This window comes from Oncorhynchus keta, chromosome 25 (assembly GCF_023373465.1).
Source record: "Oncorhynchus keta strain PuntledgeMale-10-30-2019 chromosome 25, Oket_V2, whole genome shotgun sequence".
Classification (NCBI taxonomy): domain Eukaryota; kingdom Metazoa; phylum Chordata; class Actinopteri; order Salmoniformes; family Salmonidae; genus Oncorhynchus; species Oncorhynchus keta.
In genome coordinates, this window is record NC_068445.1 from 46,944,656 (window position 1) to 46,967,034 (window position 22,379).

The window sequence follows — 22,379 nt, forward strand, 5'->3', positions numbered from 1 at the left end:
CTGTGTGGGTGTTGGGGTGGGTAGGGGGGTCCTCCCTGAAAATGTGTGCATTTTTAAAACCATTTTTCCTGCAATTCTACATGGTTTCTCAACAGGAAATCCATATTGACAGAACCCCCTTAGTTTTTTTTGCTGCCTCAAAATGTAAATAGGATCGACAAACTTCCTTCAAAGTCCCACCCACAGTGATTGACGGACAGGTCTGAAACCCTACCAACTGATTGGTTTCTTTACTCTGAAGTGTCCAGAGCAGCAGAGACAATGAAATGCATACATTTGAAGATCATCATTGTGGCAATTCATACACACAAATAGTATGTGTAGGTTCGGCTATTTCAGCCACACAAGTTTGCTAACAGGTGTATAAAAACACAAGCTCACAGTCATGCAATCTCCATAGACAAACATTGGCCTTAAGAGCTCACCATCATAGGATGCCACCTTTCCAACAAATCAGTTCGTCAAATTTCTGTCCTGCTAGAGCTGCCCCAGTCAACTGTGCCATTATTGTGAAGTGGAAACGTCTAGGAGCAACAACGGCTCAGCTGTGAAGTGGTAGGCCACACAAGCTCAAAAGAACAGGATGAACAGCCGAATGCTGATGCAAAGTCTGTCCTCTGTTGCAAACTGCCTCTGGAAGCAACGTCAGCACAAGAACTGTTCGTCGGGAGCTTCATGAAATGGTTTTCCATGGCCGAGCAGCCGCGCACAAACCTAAGATCACCATGCCCAAATCCAAGCGCCGGCTGGAGTGGTGTAAAGCTCGCCGCCATTCTGGAGCTGTGGAAACGCGTTATCTGGAGTGATGAATCACGCTTCACCATCTGGCAGTCCGACAGCCACGGAAAGATCTGGGTCTGGCGGATACGAGGATAACGCTACCTGCACTAATGCATACTGCTGTCGTGTCTTTGGCTATGCCGGATTAAGTGATATGACATGCTATTCTATAAAATAATTTATCCGTAATTAATATAACCTGATTGAGCCAATCATGTAAAGGTAATTAGAGAGTCAGGTACGACAAAATACTATTTATAGAGCTGTTATCTTCAGAAATAAACTCTTAACCTGTTAATCCTCCCCCCTACTTTATCAAACATTCTGTTAAAAAAAAAATCGCGCAACATTTCAGCGCCCTGCTACTCATGCCAGGAATATAGTATATGCATATGATTAGTATGTGTGGATAGAAAACACTCAGACGTTTATAAAACTGGTTAAATCACGGCTGTGACTATAACAGAACGTGCGTTTCATCGAAAAGCGCAGGAAAATCTGATCACTGAAAATGGAAATATATATCCATGCGCGACTTGAACCCATTGATAAAGGTGAACCACATTTAATGGGGCTGAGGTTGCAATACCTACAGCTTCCAAACGTTGTCTAGAGTCTTGTCATTTGTTTCTTGGTCAAACAGACGCAAGGCAACGCATTTCCTCCGGTCTCCGACCGGATATTTTGGTTGAGAAATACCTGGACATTTTTTCCAGACGGACAGCTAAAGAATAAACTTCGCCTCGTGATCAATTTGATCGCTTATTAATGTTTAATAATACCTAAAGTTGCATTACAAAAGTATTTCGAAGTGTTTTGTGAAAGTTTATCGTCAACTTTTAATTAAAAAAAATGACGTTACAAGACGCTATTTTTTCCCGTTTATCACAGTCTTCATAGATCGATATCTAGGCTATATATGGACCGATTTAATCGAAAAAAAGACCCAATAGTGATTATGGGACATCTAGGAGTGCCAACAAATAAGATGGTCAAAGGTAATGAATGTTTTATATTTTATTTGTGCGGTTTGTGTAGCGACGACTATGCTAATTATTTTGTTTACGTCCCCTGCGGGTCTTTTGGGGTGTTACATGCTATCAGATAATAGCTTCTCATGCTTTCGCCGAAAAGCATTTAAAAAATCTGACTTGTTGCCTGGATTCACAACGAGTGTAGCTTTAATTCAATACCCTGCATGTGTATTTTAATGAACGTTTGAGTTTTAACTAGTACTATTAGCATTTAGCGTAGCGCATTTGCATTTCCAGATGTCTAGATGGGACGCCTGCGTGTCAGGTAGGACCAAGAGGTTAAAGACCTAGTAATATTTTACATCAATCGTCATCTTAATTCAGTCTCATCTGAAAGTTGTAAATTCTTGGTTATCTGCACGAACCCTGGCTGAATCAGCAATAGAAAAATTAGGTTTAATTATTTTATTTACGAAATAGTCACAATTAAAATCATAACTTGATTACAAAATTACTTCATAAAGGAAAAGGTCCCTGGCGGGCGGAACAGATATGACAGCTGGAAAAAGGTCTGGTTTGGAGTGAAAGAGCGGGAAGACTGAGGGACACAGGGAGAAGCTGTGCTATCGTAAATAGAGTATCTTATGCATTCTAAATTACCGCCCATTTGGAAAAGGAAAATGCAATAAATATTTACTCAGAGCTGCGCTTCAGTAAGTTGGTGGTAGATGGAAGACAGTGTTGCCAAACCGAGTCCTTTGTATAATGTCTCTGGTGGTCAATTGGATACGTTGTAGTAACATCGTTGGGTGATAGATGGGATACTCTGTCTGTTCCTTCCAAACCCTCGTTTGCATCTGCTGTTGCTAACGGCTAGGAGCTATCACTTCTGTAGTGAATAAGAGTTCAAAGTCCATACCATTCGCAACCAAAGCTCACGCTGATGTTAGCTTTGTTCTGTAGTCATTATCTGACCCATTCTGACATAGGACGGTCATCCTACATCCTCGGAACAGGAAGTTATGTCGTCAAGGGCTTATATAGGAAGGGAGAGGAGGGTGTGTTTGAAAAGTTTTATAGCCCACGTCCCTTCACAGGGGCGGGCCACTGATTGAGCACAGCCCTACCTTATGAAAACCTAAATCTCACATTTTAGAAGCTAAAAATCACTTCTCATCCAATCACGAATAATTTCATATTCAAACATTTAAATTGAACACCAATTCCATGTGAATCCGATAACTCTGATGTGTAGACTTTCCACTGTAGAGTTTATGTAATTTGATCATTGATGAGAATGTCTCAGATGACAACCGAACTGACATCATATTCATTAAGTATCACCGCACATGTTCCATTGGTCGGATTGCCAGAATATACACTGCTCAAAAAAATTCAAGGGAACACTAAAATGGCTATATAATATATATATATATATATATATATATAAAATAAATAAATGGAACACTAAAATAACACATCCTAGATCTGAATGAATGGAATATTCTTATTAAATACTTCTCTTTACATAGTTGAATGTGCTTACAACAAAAATCACACAAATTATCAATGGAAATCAAATTTATCAACCCATGGAGGTCTGGATTTGGAGTCACACAAAATTAAAAGTGGAAAATCACACTACAGGCTGATCCAACTTTGATGTAATGTCCTTAAAACAAGTCAAAATGAGGCTCAGTAGTGTGTGTGGCCTCCACGTGCCTGTATGACCTCCCTACAATGCCTGGGTGTAACAGATGTGAAACGGCTAGCTAGTCAGCGGTGATGCGCGCTACATAGCGTTTTAGTCGGTGATGTCACTTGCTCCGAGACCTTGAAGTAGTAGTTCCCCTTTGCTCTGCAAGGGCCGCGGCTTTTGTGGAGCGATGGGTAACGATGCTTCGTGGGTGACTGTTGTTGATGTGTGCAGAGGGTCCCTGGTTCGCGCCCGGGTATGGGCGAGGGGACGGTCTAAAGTTATACTGTTACATGGGCATGCTCCTGATGAGGTGGCGGATGGTCTCCTGAGGGATCTCCTCCCAGACCTGGACTAAAGCATCCGCCAACTCCTGGACAGTCTGTGGTCCAGTTGGTGGATGGAGCAAGACATGATGTCCCAGATGTGCTCAATTGGATTCAGGTCTGGGGAAGGCCAGTCCATAGCATCAATGCGAAGGGTTCTGAATACACCGTTTACTGCCATCAGCTCATTGCAAAGTGGTGTGATGCACTGAAGCCTACCTACCATTGCACTTTAATGGCCAATGGGAACCACGCTTCAATTGAGCAATAAAAATAGTTCATTAAACCATCCAAAACTGTTAACACACAATTGCATTTAGAATTGTTGCGCAATGATTGGGCTTATAAAAAGCATAACTTTCAAATCAGCGGAGCCGCTGTCAGAGGGGCGGAGCCGCTGTCAGAGAGGCGGGGGCGCTGTCAGAGAGGCGGGGGCGCTGTCAGAGAGGCGGGGGCGCTGTCAGAGAGGCTGGGGCGCTGTCAGAGAGACTGGGGCGCTGTCAGAGAGACTGGGGCGCTGTCAGAGAGACTGGGGCGCTGTCAGAGAGGCTGGGGCGCTGTCAGAGAGGCTGGGGCGCTGTCAGAGAGGCTGGGGCGCTGTCAGAGAGGCTGGGGCGCTGTCAGAGAGGCTGGGGCGCCGCTGAGATTCAGTTCATAGTAGTTTATCAAAGCCTAACAAAAATCCACACACCAATTTAATTCCACTATATTATACAAAAGTAACCTATTGACCGATAAGCATGACTGGTCTAATGCATGTCTATTGACTGGTATTTCCATCAATGAATTAAACAGCATTCACTTACAGTTGGACCCCCCCCTCCAGACAAAATTAGCCGACGGCAGTTAAGTAAATATTTAAAATCATCCAAACGCAGGCTATTCCAGTCTTAACGGAAACCCTGGTGATAACCACGTCTCAATACTTCCAGTCATTTATATTTTAGAGCCGTGGTTTTTCTACTCCATATCACAACTCAAAAATCTGAGATGTAATCGGAGTCAAGTATTAAATCATTTCTCTGTGGATTTCAGACTGGACTCAAAGGCATTAGGATGCAGACACAGGAGACCGATGCAGCTCAGCTCCTGAACACCATCAGGATCAAATAGGAATCGAGAACAAAAAGTCAAATGTGTATGAAATCCATATCTAGATGCGTAACCACCATTCAATTTCCCACTTTAAAAAAATATTAATATATGACAGCGAGCCTATATGCTCCCATAGATTCTAATAGAACACTGTAGTGATGGCAGGACGTCGTGTTTATTAAGAGGGGAACCATTTCTACAGGAATCTTTGACAACACCGAGTCGGCAGGAACTTGTCATCGTGTGACTTGCAGAGGAGACGTCACTACATCAAAGTGAGGAAACAGGTGTTGGACGTATTAGAGAGAGAGGCAATATTCAGGAAAATCATTTGACGTTTGCTCTGATGACCAGCAGACTAAGAGGTCGGTTGGGTCAGGGGAAAAGCTTCCGACAAAAGGCTCTGCGTGCAGAGAGATACATGCGAGAGCTTGGGTGGAGTCTGAGCAGCGGATTTCTAGACTCCCAATAACATTTTATTTATGACAATTTGTTAAAAAAATAAATATATATATATTTTTAAAGATGATATTTCACTAACAGTAAAAATCAAATGCTTACAGGTACTTACAGGGGGGGAGATCTGTCTTCCCATTTGATGTAGGCAGATGGGAAACTGTAAAAACATTACCACTAAGCTAATTTGAAAGAACTGCATATTTAAATACTAGCTAGGCCTACATGTATATCCAACCTGAACTTTCATTACATTGCCTTGTTTTTGTGCCTGCCTGAAGGTCGCCGGGCCTGGTCGGTCGCCGGGCCTGGTCGGTCGCCGGGCCTGGTCGGTCGCCGGGCCTGGTCGGTCGCCGGGCCTGGTCGGTCGCCTTTAAGCTTCCCAGATCTTCCCCATGCGAAATAAGATTAATAAAAATAACTAGCCCTGGCAAATATTCCCGTAGCCTGCAACATTATTCCAGTTTGATATGCTGCTTCAAATGTAGTCACTCCCATAGGATTACGTTCTATTTGAATCTGATATCACAGAGAGAAGGCTCACGGTCCACCAGCTGTGTTTACGGTGCATCAGTAGCTATTACTTCAGAAATACCCATTTGGTGGATTCTTCTAAGACTACAATGTTAAGTTTATTGTTTGAACAATTGCTGAGATTATATATATATATATTTGGTTATCAAGGCAGAGTATGCAACTTTGATGCATAGCCTATAGATCAAGGAACCAAGCGACAACCACAGAGATCCTATTCAAATGACTGGAGAAGCTATGTCATAAACACTCAACATTCCGGAATGGGAGCCATCTTGGTCAGGGAGATATCCAAAAGGCATCGGAAATTGGAATGAATGGCAGTAGCGACATATAGTGGGGCAAAAAAAGTATTTAGTCAGCCACCAATTGTGCAAGTTCTCCTACTTAAAAAGATGAAAACCCAATTCAAGGCAATAAAGTGGATCTAAACCCAATTCAAGGTGGCCATATAACATTGAGATGTTTACAGTTTACTTTCAGAGGAAAATATGACAAGTACCTAGCTTAGTGGGTGACAGCAAGATGCTTAGTGGGTGACAGCAAGATAGCGAAATTGCTTAGTTACTGTAAACACATTGTGTCAAATAGATCTTTTCAGCTGTCACGCTAGGTAAACATCTCACGCTAGGTAAACATCTCACGCTAGGTAAACATCTCACGCTAGGTAAACATCTCACGCTAGGTAAACATCTCACGCTAGGTAAACATCTCACGCTAGGTAAACATCTCACGCTAGGTAAACATCTCACGCTAGGTAAACATCTCATCTCACGCTAGGTAAACATCTCACGCTAGGTAAACATCTCACGCTAGGTAAACATCTCACGCTAGGTAAACTGCACGCAAAGAAGTTGACCGTCAGCTGAATAATTTGCCGTCTGATTTGATAAGTTAAAATCACATGGCAACTCCACAACAACAACAAAAAAAAGAGGCTATTCTCATTGAATGAAATGTCAAAAAGAGAATACAAACCCCAGAAACATAAATCATGAAAATGGTCAATTTGGTGGAAGTCTGTTCTCTCAGTGGGTAAAATACTAAATGTTATCCATGATTTAACGTCTAAGTGGGCCACATGTAAGAATCAGTCAAATTGTGTAGGAACACAATCATAACTATATAATTCTGGTCCATTGGAGAATTACTCACATTTCATAGCACTTTTAAAACAATGACCTGCACTCCAGGGTGGCTATAAAATACATGTAATCCAATAGACTGTATGGCCGGTTGAGCGAGCGGTCGCATTCGCACTTCGCTCTGCAGGTTGTATAACTTTTTCATTACATTTCATTATAGTACAACGGTTGATTTGTCTAATCTTAGCAATTCTTCTTAGCTAGCTACATAGCCGTCCTTGTATCAGAGATAATTGCATAATTATCGTATTTCGTCGCCCTAACGTAGCCTTCACTGCTATTTCGCCCAGGAGCTAGCTAACGCTAGCTAACGCACACAGATTAGCATCACTGTAGTGCTATTCACTCAACTGTACGACTTGATTAGTTTACTGTTAGCTAGCTACATAATCTTAGCCATTCTTCTTAGCTAGCTACATAGCCGTCCTTGTATCAGAGATAATTGCATAATTATCGTATTTCGTATTTCGTCGCCCTAACGTAGCCTTCACTGCTATTCGCCCAGGAGCTAGCAACGCTAGCTAACGCACACAGATTAGCATCACTGTAGTGCTATTCACTCAACTGTACGACTTGATTAGTTCAGTGTTAGCTAGCTACATAGCTGTCTTTGTTTCCAAGATAATTGTGTAGTTTAGTGTGTGTAGCCTTGGAGTGATTATCTTAATTCACTGAGGTTCGCTAGCCAGCTATTTGTCGTCCTTAACGTAGGAGACTCTGCTAGCTAGCCAACAGCTAACAGCTAGCCAACGTCTACTGAATAGAACTCAACCGGTCGCATTCACAGGTAGTATCACATTTTCATTTCATTACAGTACAACGGTTTGATTTGTTTGATCGTAGCTAGCTACATAGCTAGCTACATAGCCGTCTTTGTTTCAAAGATAATTGTGTAGTCTAGAGCGATTTCCTAGGTTAGCTAGCCAGCTATTGTCGTTCTTTTAACTCAACGTAACGTAAACAACACTGCTAGCTAGCCAGCTAGCCCCCGAATAGCAGCACTGTAGAAATTATTACACTCAACGGAACGACTTGATTAGTGTAGTGTCAACAACGCAGCTACTGCCAGCTAGCCTACTTTAGCAGTACTGTATCATTTTAATCATTTTAGTCAATAAGATTCTTGCTACGTAAGCCTAACTTTCTGAACATTCGAGACGTGTAGTCCGCTTGTCATTCCAATTTCCTTGCATTAGCGTAGCCTTTTCTGTAGCCTGTCAACTATGTGTCTGTCTATCCCTGTTCTCTCCTCTCTGCACAGACCATACAAACGCTCCACACCGCGTGGCCGCGACCACCCTAACCTGGTGGTCCCAGCGCGTACGACCCACGTGGAGTTCCAGGTCTCCGGTAGCCTCTGGAACTGCCAATCTGCGGCCAACAAGGCAGAGTTCATCTCAGCCTATGCCTCCCTCCAGTCCCTTGACTTCTTGGCACTGACGGAAACATGGATCACCACAGATAACACTGCTACTCCTACTGCTCTCTCCTCGTCCGCCCACGTGTTCTCGCACACCCCGAGAGCTTCTGGTCAGCGGGGTGGTGGCACCGGGATCCTCATCTCTCCCAAGTGGTCTTTCTCTCTTTCTCCCCTTACCCATCTGTCTATTGCCTCCTTTGAATTCCATGCTGTCACAGTTACCAGCCCTTTCAAGCTTAACATCCTTATCATTTATCGCCCTCCAGGTTCCTCGGAGAGTTCATCAATGAGCTTGATGCCTTGATAAGCTCCTTTCCTGAGGACGGCTCACCTCTCACAGTTCTGGGCGACTTTAACCTCCCCACGTCTACCTTTGACTCATTCCTCTCTGCCTCCTTCTTTCCACTCCTCTCCTCTTTGACCTCACCCTCTCACCTTCCCCCTACTCACAAGGCAGGCAATACGCTTGACCTCATCTTTACTAGATGCTGTTCTTCCACTAACCTCATTGCAACTCCTCCAAGTCTCCGACCACTACCTTGTATCCTTTTCCCTCTCGCTCTCATCCAACACTTCCCACACTGCCCCTACTGGATGGTATCGCGCCGTCCCAACCTTCGCTCTCTCTCCCCCGCTACTCTCTCCTCTTCCATCCTATCTTCTTCCCTCTGCTCAAACTTTCTCCAACCTATCTCCTGATTCTGCCTCCTCAACCCTCCTCTCCTCCCTTACTGCATCCTTTGACTCCCTATGTCCCCTATCCTCCAGGCCGGCTCGGTCCTCCCTCCCGCTCCGTGGCTCGACGACTCATTGCGAGCTCACAGAACAGGGCTCCGGGCAGCCGAGCGGAAATGGAGGAAAACTCGCCCTCCCTGCGGACCTGGCATCCTTTCACTCCCTCCTCTCTACATTTTCCTCCTCTGTCTCTGCTGCTAAAGCCACTTTCTACCATTCTAAGTTCCAAGCATCTGCCTCTAACCCTAGGAAGCTCTTTGCCACCTTCTCCTCCCTCCTGAATCCTCCCCCCTCCCTCCTCCCTCTCTGCAGATGACTTCGTCAACCATTTTGAAAAGAAGGTCGATGACATCCGATCCTCGTTTGCTAAGTCAAACGACACCGCTGGTTCTGCTCACACTGCCCTACCCTATGCTCTGACCTCTTTCTCCCTCTCTCTCCAGATGAAATCTCGCGTCTTGTGACGGCCGGCCGCCCAACAACCTGCCCGCTTGACCCTATCCCCTCCTCTCTTCTCCAGACCATTTCCGGAGACCTTCTCCCTTACCTCACCTCGCTCATCAACTCATCCCTGACCGCTGGCTACGTCCCTCCCGTCTTCAAGAGAGCGAGAGTTGCACCCCTTCTGAAAAAACCTACACTCGATCCCTCCGATGTCAACAACTACAGACCAGTATCCCTTCTCTCTTTCTCTCCAAAACTCTTGAGCGTGCCGTCCTTGGCCAGCTCTACCGCTATCTCTCTCAGAATGACCTTCTTGATCCAAATCAGTCAGGTTTCAAGACTAGTCATTCAACTGAGACTGCTCTTCTCTGTATCACGGAGGCGCTCCGCACTGCTAAAGCTAACTCTCTCTCCTCTGCTCTCATCCTTCTAGACCTATCGGCTGCCTTCGATACTGTGAACCATCAGATCCTCCTCTCCACCCTCTCCGAGTTGGGCATCTCCGGCGCGGCCCACGCTTGATTGCGTCCTACCTGACAGGTCGCTCCTACCAGGTGGCGTGGCGAGAATCTGTCTCCTCACCACGCGCTCTCACCACTGGTGTCCCCCAGGGCTCTGTTCTAGGCCCTCTCTTATTCTCGCTATACACCAAGTCACTTGGCTCTGTCATAACCTCACATGGTCTCTCCTATCATTGCTATGCAGACGACACACAATTAATCTTCTCCTTTCCCCTTCTGATGACCAGGTGGCGAATCGCATCTCTGCATGTCTGGCAGACATATCAGTGTGGATGACGGATCACCACCTCAAGCTGAACCTCAGCAAGACGGAGCTCCTCTTCCTCCCGGGAAGGACTGCCCGTTCCATGATCTCGCCATCACGGTTGACAACTCCATTGTGTCCTCCTCCCAGAGCGCTAAGAACCTTGGCGTGATCCTGGACAACACCCTGACGTTCTCAACTAACATCAAGGCGGTGTCCCGTTCCTGTAGGTTCATGCTCTACAACATCCGCAGAGTACGACCCTGCCTCACACAGGAAGCGGCGCAGGTCCTAATCCAGGCACTTGTCATCTCCCGTCTTGATTACTGCAACTCGCTGTTGGCTGGGCTCCCTGCCTGTGCCATTAAACCCTACAACTCATCCAGAACGCCGCAGCCCGTCTGGTGTTCAACCTTCCCAAGTTCTCTCACGTCACCCCGCTCCTCCGCTCTCTCCACTGGCTTCCAGTTGAAGCTCGCATCCGCTACAAGACCATGGTGCTCGCCACGGAGCTGTGAGGGGAACGGCACCTCAGTACCTCCAGGCTCTGATCAGGCCCTACACCCAAACAAGGGCACTGCGTTCATCCACCTCTGGCCTGCTCGCCTCCCTACCACTGAGGAAGTACAGTTCCCGCTCAGCCCAGTCAAAACTGTTCGCTGCTCTGGCCCCCAATGGTGGAACAAACTCCCTCACGACGCCAGGACAGCGGAGTCAATCACCACCTTCCGGAGACACCTGAAACCCCACCTCTTCAAGGAATACCTAGGATAGGGTAAGTAAGGGTAGGTAATCCTTCTCCCCCCCAACAAGATTTAGATGCAAGTGGCTGTTCCACTGGTTGTCATAAGGTGTATGCACTAATTTGTAAGTCGCTCTGGATAAGAGCGTCTGCTAAATGACTTAAATGTAAATGTAAATGGCCATACTGGTCAGTCTAGAACACTTTATATCAGGATATAGATATATATATATATATATATATATATATATATATATATATATATATATATATATATATATATATAGTAAACTATGGGTGTGCATCTTTCAAAATCTACACAAAATCTAAACTTAGGCAGCGTAGAGCGTTGGACTAGTAACCGGAAGGTTGCGAGTTCAAACCCCCGAGCTGACAAGGTAAAAATCTGTCGTTCTGCCCCTGAACAGGCAGTTAACCCACTGTTCCCAGGCCGTCATTGAAAATAAGAATATGTTCTTAACTGACTTGCCTGGTTAAATAAAGGTAAAATAAAATAAAATTAAACGAAACAATTTCAAAGATTTTTACTGAGTTAATTCAAATAAGGAAATTAAACCAATTCAGTCCCAATATATGGATTTCACATGACTGAATATAGATATGCTTCGGTTGGTCACAGATACCCTAATAACAAGGTAGGGGGCGTGGATCAGAAAACCAGTCAGTATCTGGTGTGACCACCATTTGCATCATGCAGCGAGACGCATCTCCTTCACAGAGCGGATCAGGCTGTTGATTGTGGAATGTTTTCCCACCTCCTCTTCATTGGCAAGACCCTGAGAAGGATGACGAGCACGCAGATGAGCTTCCCTGAGACAGTTTGTGCAGAAATTCTTCAGTTGTGCAAACCCCGTCTCATTAGCTGTACGGGTGCCTGGTCTCAGACAATCCAGCAAGTGTAGAAGTCAGATGTTGAAGTCCTGGGCTGCCATGGTCTGCGGGTGTGGCCAGTTGGACATACTGCCAAATTATCTAAATAAAACGATGTTGGCGGAAGCTTATGGTAGAGAAACTGCTGCCGTACATTGCTGCAGTGAGCCAAATGTCAAAAATCCCTCAACTTGAAACATTTACATTTAAGTTGTGTGACAAAACAGCACTTTAAAACGGTCCTTTAAAATTGTCCCCAGCACAAGGTGCACCTGTGTAATGATCGTGCCGTTTAATCAGCTTCTTGATATGCCACATCTGTCAGGTGGACGGATTATCTTGGCGAAGGAGAAACGCTCACTAAAAAAAAAAAAGAAATGTAAAACAAATGTGCGCACAATTTAAGAGAAACACACCGTGTGCATGGAACAACTCTGGTATTTTTTTCATATCAGCTCCTCAAACATGGGACCCACCACATGTATATTTTTGTTCAGATATTCTCAGGCGCCGAGACTACACGTTTTAGTTTGAAACAACTCTGGTTTGATTAGAATCAAATCAATGCACTGACATGTTTTTTATTTATTTATTTCACCTTTATTTAACCAGGTAGGCACTAACATGTTTGTAGTGGCTTCCTTTCCTCTTTACCATAGCCACTGCCCAAGCCTGAAGCGGGGTTGTTTGGTACGCATACAGTCCACACTCAAGGTTTCCAAACCGCCAAACATTCCATGACATCCAGGGATATGGTGCAACAAAAATGTTTATTCTTCTTATATCTAACAAATAAATGAGTCTCCAATCAACTTAAAGCACAAAATACTTGATATGGAAAATACATATTATGACATGTCTGTATGGTCAAAAAACTATACCGCTCCCGCATCTAGCAAGGACTCCCTCTCCCGAAGGCCCAACTTCCTGCCTTTATCCTAACACACAATACAATGAACAGGCAAGAGGGGTGGCCAAATGGCCGAGTTATATTAATTTGTTGTTAGTGTATCTCAATCGGGTAAATATAAATCATAAAGGTACGTACCTAATATTTCATCATTTACATGAATATTTAATATATTTACACAAATATACATGGAGCTCCATATGTTCGGTCTTTTATACAAATATGTCCAAATCGGCTCTAACATAGTTGCATACACACATCCATTTTCCATTCTAAATTAATACCTGCCAGCATCTGTCCGTCCCCAACTGAACCATAAGGGAGACTAGGCATCTACCACTATCAAATTTGTCCACCCACTTTGGTTATGAAATCACCCACTAATTAACATGTCATTTTTGCACTCGTAATACACACTTAGGTTGGAGTTATTAAAACTCGGTTTTTCAACCACTCCACAAATGTTTTGTTAAACAAACTATGGTTTCGGCAAGTCGGTTAGGAGATCTACTTTGTGCTTGACACAAGTAATTTTTCCAACAATTGTTTACAGACAGATTATTTCACTGTATCACAATTCCAGTGGGTCAGAAGTTTACATACACTAAGTTGACTGTGCCTTTAAACAGCTTGGAAAATTCCAGAAGATGATGTCACGGCTTTAGAAGCTTCTGATAGGCTAATTGACATCATTTGAGTCAATTGGGGGTGTACCTGTGGATGTATTTCAAGGCCTACCTTCAAACTCAGTGCCTCTTTGCTTGACATCATGGTAAAATCAAAAGAACTCAGCCAAGACTTCAGAAAAAAATTGTAGACCTCCACAAGTTTGGTTCATCCTTGGGAACAATTTCCAAACACCTGAAGGTACCACTTTCATCTGTACAAACAATAGTACGCAAATAAACACCATGGGACCACACAGCCATCATACAGCTCAGGAAGGAGACGTTTTCCGTCTCCTAGAGATGAACGTACTTTGGTGTGAAAAGTGCAAATCAATCCCAGAACAGCAGCAACGGACCTTGTGAAGATGCTGGAGGAAACCGGTACAAAAGTATCTATATCCACAGTAAAACGAGTCCTATATCAACCTAACCTGAAAGGCCGCTCAGCAAGGAAGAAGCCACTGCTCCAAAACCACCATAAAAAAGCCAGACTACGGTTTGCAACTGCACATGGGGACAAAGATCATACTTTTGGAAAAACATCCTCTGGTCTGATGAAACAAAAATAGAACTGTTTGGCCATAATGACCATCGTTATGTTTGGAGAAAAAAGGGGTCTTCCAAATGGACAATGACCCCAAGCATACTTCCAAAGTTGTGGCAAAATGGCTTACGGACAACAAAGTCAAGGTATTGGAGTGGCCATCACAAAGCCCTGACCTCAATCCTATAGAACATTTGTGAGCAGAACTGAAAAAGAATGTGCGAGCAAGGAGGCCTTCAAACCTGACTCAGTTACACCAGCTCTGTCAGGAGCTTATGGAAGGCTACCTGAAACATTTGACCCAAGTTAAACAGTTTAAAGGCAATGCTACCAAATACTAATTCAGTGTAAGCTTCTGACCCACTGGGAATGTGATGAAAGAATTAAAAGCTGAAATAAATAATTCTCTACTATTATTCTGACATTTCACATTCTTAAAATAAAGTGGTGATCCTAACTGACCTAAGAAAGATATTTTTTTTACCAGGATCAAATGTCAGGAATTGTGAACTGAGTTTAAATGTATTTGGCTAAGGTGTATGTAAACTTCAACTGTGTTGTGGGAAGCTTGTGGATGTGGATACACATCACTGACAAACTGAAATGGTCCACCCACACAGAGTGTGCTGAGCGCTACGTCAACCTCAGGAGGCTGAAGTAATTTGGCTTGTCACCTAAACTTTTACAGAGGCACAATTGAGAGCATCCTGTTGGGCTGTATCACTGCCTGGTACGGCAACTGCACGGCTCTCCCGAAGGTGGTGCAGTCTGCCCAACGCATCACCGGGGGCAAACTACCTGCCCTCCAGGACACCTACAGCACCAGATGTCACAGGAAGGCCAAAAACTAGACACTTTGATGTTTACATACCTTGCATTACTCATCTCCTATGTATATACTGTATTCTATACCATCTACTGCATCTTAGACTATACCGCTCTGTCATTTCTCATCCATATATTCTTACTCCATTAGGTATTTGTTGTGGAATTGTTAGATATTGATGCACTGTCGGAACTAGAAGCACAAGCATTTCGCTACACTCGCAATAACACCTGCTAACCATGTGTATGTAACCAATAACATATGTTATTATTTCTAGCTAGGCTAGGGTTACTTTTAGGAGTTAACTTAACTGTTATCTGAACATGCTAAGTAGTTGCTCGTGGTTGAAAAATGGCTAATTCGCTAAAATATTAAAGTTGTGCATGATAAGATTTTAACTCACTAGACATTCAGTATATACACCCATCCATTCACCCACCCTGGGTTTCTGCCTTAAGTAACCATACCAAAACGTAACATCATACTAATTACGAGTGTCCCGGAATCACGTTTACTATGTTACATCTAGTCAATGAGACCAGGCTGCCTCCATCTTTGCACTCCCAAACTATTGTTTAGAATGATGGGGACGCTATAGAAATGCATTTTTTAATGTCTACTTTCATTCAATTAGACACCATATTGTTCCAGGTTTATTATGGGTGCTGGCTACAGAACTCAGCACTGTGTATTATATCAAAATGTGGGTTGGACTTCGCTGTCCATGAGACGAGAACAACATGCTCTAGTGTTTGTCTATAAAGAATCATTCTGAATAAACTACCTTCTTATTTATCGTCACTCATCAATATTAGAATTCCTAAAACCAGGTCTCAAGCATGGATTCCACTTGAGGCCCATGTGGTTTCCACAGAGTTGGGTATGGCTGCCTTTTCCTGTTACACTCCTTGCCTATGGAATAGCCTGCAGACTAAACTTAAACCTGAGACTCTTGTCCCCCTGTCGCCCATTTTAAATATTTATTGGAGGATTTTTATTTTCGTATTGCTTGTAACTTGTTTTGGGTAATGCAAGTTCTTGTGTTGTTAGGTTATTCTACTAACAGGTTATTCCCCTATGTGTAAAATGTAATCTGTTGCTGTATGTTTTTGTGTTATCTGTGACGGTTGTGTTTGTCTTGTGTAGTTTCTTAAATCATTGGACCTAAACTGTATATGTGTAAACATGTATATGCAGGGCTCAGCTGTAAAAGAGACAGTGGTCTCATTCTATGTTCCTTGTTGAAATAAAAAAGTCAAATAATAAATGTTTAATTAGAGTTAAAAAAAACATAAGATGCATAAAAACATTTTCCTTAAAGTATATATATTTTTGATGACCAATGTTAACATCAACTACAGAAAAAAATACATGTTAGTTTTTATCCTTGAAATATTTAAAAATTGTAATAGTGTAGAATTTCATTCATCACTATGGATGACTGCTCCTACGGGACAGTGCCAATATGGCTGACCAGTGGCCTTCAAATCCTCTCATGTCCAATACAAAGCATCAGCAATCCAGGATTGATATACACGTTGCTTACTAACCCCCTTCAGAAGATTCGGACAAATTACTAGGCAGACTTGATCCACTCAATCAGTACAATAACGTAAAGACATTTCACAGAAGTAACCATTTCTGTTCTAGTACCGGAAAAAGCACCGAATTTCGTTATAACATACAGTACTACAATCTGTAGCGACTGTTGAACGAGTGTCATGTGTAACCTCCGGCCGTAACGTAGGAGACGTGAGAAACTTACAATTCACTCGAGAATCGATACCTCTCGAAATCCTCGTCAATGAGAATAAAAGACCCTTGTTCTTAATTAACTAGCCAGCCACTGGCTCCGCAGAATACTTACTATTATCACCCCCTCCCCCAACCTGAAACAATAGCAACCTAACTATGGGTTGGGGGGGTATCTGAACTGACAGTAAATTGGTGTCGTACGGTGATGGATCGCATCTCCCAATGCGTCGTTTCTTACCTGTACTGCGCGGCAGCACCGTGGGTAAATCCAAAGTAGTTGCCGGTAGCCATTTTAGCATCTTCACCTAGCCGGCTGGGCACTGCAGAATAGATATATGGAAGGTAAACGGTAGGCTAGTACTGGTTGGCTAGCTAGTTAAACAGCTATACCCCCGCATTAGCGCAAAGAGAGCTCCTCAATCCAACACCCACCGACCCAAAAACCAAGCTTTCCTCGTAAACATGATAAATAAATGAATAGTTTTTTAAATATATTTATTTGTTTTTCATAAAGATTTACTCACCATAGGTGAAGGAGACCACTGGACATATGGGAATCATTGGTTCGTGTTTCTCAGACTACGAACTCTGACTCATAACCCTGCGGATGGTTTTTATATGAGAAGGTCGGACCAGGAAATGGATCCGCACATGCGCTGTACACACGGACATGATGGGAATTGTAGTTCTACTAGGCCGAATCGTTTGTTTTCCTCAAGGTCAGATGACTGTGCCACAAAATTATATCAAATCATAGACTCTTTATAGGAAATGTGTCTATATGCGTTGGGGTCTAAGTAACTGTTACAAGGAAAAGTAACACCATTCATTCGTTATATTTTTCTCTTAGAGTAGTATAATATGCCATCGCAGATGCTTTTATGACATACGTGGTTCGAAGTCATGCATGATGATGATTAACCTTGCCAGAGAGCAGAGGACGGATTGAGCTCAGTGGGATAACGGTCCGGGATTTTTCTGAACTTCTGCTTCTGTGTTGCTTGTGTAACGGATGTGAAATAACTAGCTTAGTTAACGGTGGTGCAGCGATAAATAACGTTTCAATCTGTGACGTCACTTGCTCTGAGACCTTGAAGTAGTGGTTCCCCCTTTGCTCTGCAAGGGCCGCGGGCTTTTTGTGGAGCGATGGGTAACGATGCTTCGTGGGTGACTGTTGTTGTGTGCAGAGGGTCCCGGGTTTGGGCGAGGGTACGGTCTAAAGTTAATCTGTTACACTTGTTCTTTGGGGTTTTAGGCTGGGTATCTGTAAATCCCGTTCGTGACAACTGCTGATGTAAAAAAAAAAGGGCTTTATAAAATAACATATGAATGATTCATGTGAATAGCAGGAAACCTGGGGTTGAAGAGAGGTGTGACTATGGTGGCACAGAGGGAGACTGTGTATGGTGTGTGCTCAAAACATGCTTGGTAAGCAACAAGTGTAGACTAACAGGGAAATGTTTGGTAAACAACAGGTGTAGACGAACAGTGAAATGCTTCATAAACAACAGGTATAGACTAACAACAACAGGTGTAGACTAACAGTGAAATGCTTGGTAAACAACAGGTGTAGACTAACAGTGAACTGCTTGGTAAACAACAGGTGTAGACTAACAGTGAAATGCTTGGTAAGCAACAGGTGTAGACTAACAGGAAAATGCTTGGTAAACAACAGGTGTAGACTAACAGTGAAATGCTTGGTAAACAACAGGTGTAGACTAACAGTGAAATGCTTGGTAAACAACAGGTGTAGACTAACAGTGAAATGTTTGGTAAACAACAGGTGTAGACTAACAGGGAAATGCTTGGTAAACAACAGGTGTAGACTAACAGTGAAATGCTTGGTAAACAACAGCTGTAGACTAACAGGGAAATGCTGGGTAAACAACAGCTGTAGACTAACAGGGAAATGCTTACCAACTTCCCAACAACACAGAGAGAAAGAAAGTAGAAATATTAAAGTAATAATAAATACACAATGAGTAACTTGGTTTTATACACAGAGTACCAGTACTGAGTCTATGATAACTTGGTTTTATACACAGACGACCAGTACTGAGTCTATGATAACTTGGTTTTATACACAGACGACCAGTACTGAGTCTATGATAACTTGGTTTTATACACAGAGTACCAGTACTGAGTCTATGATAACTTGGTTATAGACACAGAGTACCAGTACTGAGTCTATGATAACTTGGTTATATACACAGAGTACCAGTACTGAGTCTATGATAACTTGGTTATATACACAGAGTACCAGTACTGAGTCTATGATAACTTGGTTATATACACAGAGTACCAGTACTGAGTCTATGATAACTTGGTTTTATACACAGACGACCAGTACTGAGTCTATGATAACTTGGTTTTATACACAGAGTACCAGTACTGAGTCCAGTACTGAGTCTATGATAACTTGGTTTATATAGGCAATATACTGAGTCTATGATAACTTGCTTTTATACACAGAGTACCAGTACTATGATAACTTGGTTATATACACAGAGTACCAGTACTGAGTCTATGATAACTTGGTTATATACACAGAGTACCAGTACTGAGTCTATGATAACTTGGTTATATACACAGAGTACCAGTACTGAGTCTATGCTAACTTGGTTATATACACAGAGTACCAGTACTGAGTCTATGATAACTTGGTTATATACACAGAGTACCAGTACTGAGTCTATGATAACTTGGTTATATACACAGAGTACCAGTACTGAGTCAATGATAACTTGGTTATTTATATACACAGAGTACCAGTACTGAGTCTATGATAACTTGGTTATATACACAGAGTACCAGTACTGAGTCTATGATAACTTGGTTATATACACAGAGTACCAGTACCGAGTTTGATAACTTGGTTTTATACACAGAGTACCAGTACTGAGTCTATGATAACTTGGTTTTATACACAGAGTACCAGTACTGAGTCTATGATAACTTGGTTTTATACACAGAGACCAGTACTGAGTCTATGATAACTTGGTTTTATACACAGAGTACCAGTACTGAGTCTATGATAACTTGGTTATATACACAGAGTACCAGTACTGAGTCAATGATAACTTGGTTTTATACACAGAGTACCAGTACTGAGTCTATGATAACTTGGTTATATACACAGAGTACCAGTACTGAGTCTATGATAACTTGGTTATATACACAGAGTACCAGTACTGAGTCAATGTGCAGGGGTACATGGTAATTGAGGTAAATATGTACATAATAAATGGCAGCAGCAACGTATGTGATGAGTTATGTTGTCCAAAAAGGGTCAATGCAGATAGTCTGGGTAACTATTTAACTAAGTATTTAGCAGTCCAACGGCTTGTGGGTAAAATCTGTTGGTTCTAAACTTGGTGCGTCGGTACCGCTTGCCATGCAGTAGCAGAGAGAACAGTCTATGACTTGGGTGGCTGGAGTCTTTCAACATTTTTAGAGTCTTCCTCTGACTCCCGCTTGGTATAGAGGTTCTGGAAGGTCGGAAGCTCGGCCCCAGTGATGTACTGGGCTGTACGCACCGTGTGGTAGGATGCTTAAGCAGATGTCATACCAGGCGGTGATGCAGCCAGTCAAGATGCTCTCAATGGTACAGCTGTAGATCTTTTTCAGGATTTGAGGACCCACGCCAAATCTTTTCAACCTCCTATGGGGAAGAGGCGTTGTCGTGCCCTCGACTGTATTGATGTGTGTGGACCATGATAGGTCCTTAGTGATGTGGACATCGAGGAGCATGAAGCTCTCAAGCGGCTCCTCTAAAGCCCTGTCAAAACAAATCCAACTTTATTGGTCACGTACACAGTTCAGCAGATGTTATAGCGGGTGCAGGGAAATGCTTATTGGCTCCTAACAGTAAAATGTCAAACAGGAAATCATTTAAATGTAAAAATAAAATAAAAAGTTTACAAAAAACAAAAAAAAGATATCAAGAACATCAGGACGAATCCAATTAACAACACAAATAGCATATAGCATATAGCATATAGCAAATAGCAAATAGCAAATAGCATATAGCATATAGCATATGTATATAAACACCAGGAACATTTACACAAGATCAGCTCAGAATGATATGCACAGGAGGTTGGTGGCACTTTATTTTATTTTTAAAAAAAAATTCACCTTTATTTAACCAGGTAGGCCAGTTGAGAACACCTTTATTTAACCAGGTAGGCCAGTTGAGAGCACCTTTATTTAACCAGGTAGGCCAGTTGAGAACACCTTTATTTAACCAGGTAGGCCAGTTGAGAGCAATTTCTCATTTACAATTGCGACTTGGCCAAGATAAAGCAAAGCAGTGCGACAAAAACAACACAGAGTTACACATGGAATAAACAAACGTACAGTCAATAACACAATAGAAAAATCTATGTACAGTGTGTGCAAATGTAGTAAGATAAGGGAGGTAAGGCAATAAATAGGCCATAGTGGTGAAATAATTACAATTTAGCAAATAAACACTGGAGTGATAGATGTGCAGAAGATGAATGTGCAAGTAGAGATACTGGGATGTAAAGGAGAAAACAATAAATGAAATAAATAACAATATGGGGATGAGGTAGTTGGATGGGCTATTTACAGATGGGCTATGTACAGGTGCAGTGATCTGTGAGCTGCTCTGACAGCTGATGCTTAAAGTTAGTGAGGGAGATATGAGTCTCCAGCTTCAGTGATTTTTGCAATTCGTTCCAGTCAATAGCAGCAGAAAACTGGAAGGAATGGCGGCCAAAGTAGGTGTTTGGGGATGACCAGTGAGATATACCTGCTGAAGCGTGTGCTACAGGTGGGTGTTGCTATCGTGACCAGTGAGCTGAGGTAAGGCGGAGCTTTACCTAGCATAGACTTATAGATGACCTGGAGCCAGTGGTTCTGGCGATGAATATGTAGCGAGGGACAGCCGACTAGAGCATACAGGTCGCAGTGGTGGGTGGTATAATGGGCTTTGGTGACAAAACGGATGGCACTGTGATAGACTGCATCCAGTTTGCTGAGCAGAGTATTGGAAGCTATTTTGTAAATGACATCGGCGAAGTCGAGGATCGTTAGGATAGTCAGTTTTACGAGGGTATGTTTGGTGGCGTGAATGAAAGAGGCTTTGTTGCGAAATAGGATGTCAATTCTAGATTTAATTTTGGATTGGAGATGTTTAATATGAGTCTGGAAGGAGAGTTAACAGTCTTGCCAGACACCTAGGTATTTGTAGTTGTCCACATATTCTAAGTCAGAACTGTCCAGAATAGTGATGCTAGTCGGGCGGGCAGGTGTGGGCAGTGAACTGTTGAAGAGCATGCATTTGGTTTTACTAGCATTTAAGTGCAATTGGAGGCCACGGAAGGAGAGTTGTATGGCATTGAATCTCGTCTGGAGGTTAGTTAACACAGTGTCCAAAGAAGGGCCAGAAGTATACAGAATGGTGATCTCTGGGTAGAGGTGGATCAGAGAATCGCCAGCAGCAAGAGCGACATCGTTGATTTATACAGAGAAAAGAGTCGGCCCGAGAATTGAACCCTGTGGTGCCCCCATAGAGACTGCCAGAGGTCCGGACAACAGGCCCTCTGATTTGACAGACTGAACCCTGTCTGCGAAGTAGTTGGTCATTTCAGAAACCAAGGCTGTTGAGTCTGCCGATAAGGATATGGTGTTTGACAGAGTCGAAAG

At 43.0% G+C, this 22,379-nt stretch overlaps 1 protein-coding gene across 5 annotated transcripts in view; it reads right to left on the reverse strand.

Moving 5' to 3' along the window:
* Positions 1–17,390, reverse strand: part of LOC118376955 (zinc finger RNA-binding protein-like) — a 47,799-nt gene extending 30,409 nt beyond the window's left edge. For 3 of the 5 annotated variants that reach the window (XM_052479741.1, XM_052479742.1, XM_052479740.1), the window contains exons 1-2: positions 17,231–17,389; positions 16,945–17,026 (exon numbers count right to left, since the gene is read on the reverse strand). In XM_052479741.1, the coding sequence (XP_052335701.1) occupies positions 16,945–17,026; positions 17,231–17,267 (119 nt within the window). In that variant the 5' untranslated portion in view covers positions 17,268–17,389. Of the gene's footprint in view, positions 1–16,944; positions 17,027–17,230 lie in introns of all 5 variants that reach the window. The other 2 variants (XR_008079663.1, XM_052479743.1) reach the window with 1 other exon arrangement.
* Between the last annotated feature and the right edge of the window lie 4,989 nt (positions 17,391–22,379).